Genomic DNA, 1,668 nt, shown 5'->3' with positions numbered 1-1,668 from the left:
GGGGGGACTGGGGTGGGAAGGACCAGGGGAACTGGGGTGTTGGGCACTGGGGGCACTGGGGGAACTTGGGTGGGAAGGGCTGGGGGCACTGGAGGAACTGGGGTGGGAAGGGCTGGGGGGACTGGGATAGGGGGCACTGGGGGAACTGGGGTGGGAAGTGCTGGTGGCAGTGCAGGGGGACGGGGGTGGCTAGGGGTGAGGGGAGATCTGTGGTGAGCGGGGGGTGAGGGAGGGCCCTGTGAGGAGCTGGGCTGGCAGCTGCAGTGGGGAGGGAGTCTGAGGGCCGGGTGGGTCCCCTTCGGCTGTGGGGGGTCTTTTGTATAGAAAACAGAGAAAAAACTGGATATTAAAAAGGAGATGCGGTGCAGTGGGGCAGGTCGGGAGTCCACAGCTCAGTCCCTGGGCCCAGATCAAAGTTACCAACAAGCCAGACCTCCTCGAGGTATCACTGCGGGCTTCCCGCTGGTTCTGTGTCTTGGAAGCAGGGGTTGGTTTGGACAGGCCAACACGTGCTCCATCTTCTCCAATGTTTCCTTCTAACAGGGCCCTGCTCCAGCAGCAGGGACCGAGGCTCAGGCTGGGGCACAGTGTGGGGAAGCCCTGGCACCCATGTTCCCCCGTCCACCCCAGCCCCTCCTCGGCCTCTGGATCCTCACCCCACTGCTTTGTTTCTTTGTGGGATAATGTTAACACAGGCCTGCGGGATTCATTCTGGCACGCAAAGTCCTGGAGTGCCTTTGGCAAAAGGTGCTAAATATGTGAAATTTCCAGCCGTGCCTTTACACATTCTCTTCCTCTGTGCAGTTCGGTGGTCCCAAGCCCCCTGGCAGGAAGGTAATGCTGCATGTGGAGGCCCAAACAAACGGTCCACGGCGTGAAGCTGGTGGTGCTTTAGATGGATGCCGAGGCCGTGATCCCCTGCGTGTCACCTTCTCAGTATGTGGCACAACACGGGATCGGGACGAGCTCCCTTCACCTCCCTCAAGCGCAAACCACCCTGTATCAGGCTTCCCTGAACAGGGGGATCGAAAACTGCCTGAGTCAACCTGCGCAAATCCCCTTTGAGGGAGAGAGCAGCTGTCTGTTAGGGCTGATACGGTTAATATTATGTTCAAACGAACCATCTGGCCGCATTTGAATTATTTTTTATGGTAGCTTATAGCGTTATACAGTGGATAACTGCTTCTAACCATTTCACTTCCCGGTGTAGACTGATTCACAGCGTGCAATGCAAAACACCGTGTTTCCCCGAAGACTTCCCTGTGGGAAAATAGCTGCGAAATTACCTGTGAATATTCATCCTCCCGATAAACCCGAGGAGGAAAAAACCTAGCAAAGATATTCCTCCTTTATATACATTCTTCCTTTATATGCATTCTCCTGTATATACACCCCTGAGCTAATCCCTGTGCGTGTTTTACACCTGGCTCTTCCAGCGTATTAGAAATCTGGGAGATGGAATTTGACCAAAAACTGCTCCTTTCCCCCTGCAGCACGTGCTCGAATCCCACTTTTATATTATTCACGCGTTCAAAGGAATAAAAATTAAATAAAACGAGCCAAAAAAGGAGGCGGAGTAAAGGGTTCATTGAAAGAGGAACACAGCTGGGGGGGCGGGGGCCTCCCCGCAGGCTCCGCCCCCCGCGGACCCCGCCTCCCCAGGCCCCG

At 55.5% G+C, this 1,668-nt stretch overlaps 1 protein-coding gene across 1 annotated transcript in view; it reads right to left on the bottom strand.

Moving 5' to 3' along the window:
• TAF11 (TAF11 RNA polymerase II, TATA box binding protein (TBP)-associated factor, 28kDa) overlaps positions 1-1,300 on the bottom strand; it is a 4,374-nt gene extending 3,074 nt beyond the window's left edge. Inside the window, exons 1-2 of the mRNA XM_010584793.1 lie at positions 1,287-1,300; positions 421-547 (exon numbers count right to left, since the gene is read on the bottom strand). Of these exons, the coding sequence (XP_010583095.1) occupies positions 421-547; positions 1,287-1,300 (141 nt within the window). The remainder of the gene's footprint in view (positions 1-420; positions 548-1,286) is intronic.
• Positions 1,301-1,668: the final 368 nt, after the last annotated feature.

The sequence above is a fragment of the Haliaeetus leucocephalus genome, unplaced genomic scaffold (genome assembly GCF_000737465.1).
Source record: "Haliaeetus leucocephalus isolate CR32 unplaced genomic scaffold, Haliaeetus_leucocephalus-4.0 Scaffold1000, whole genome shotgun sequence".
In the NCBI taxonomy this organism is placed as follows: domain Eukaryota; kingdom Metazoa; phylum Chordata; class Aves; order Accipitriformes; family Accipitridae; genus Haliaeetus; species Haliaeetus leucocephalus.
The sequence above is the reverse complement of the archived record's forward strand: the minus strand, read 5'-3'. Positions and strand labels throughout refer to the sequence as shown.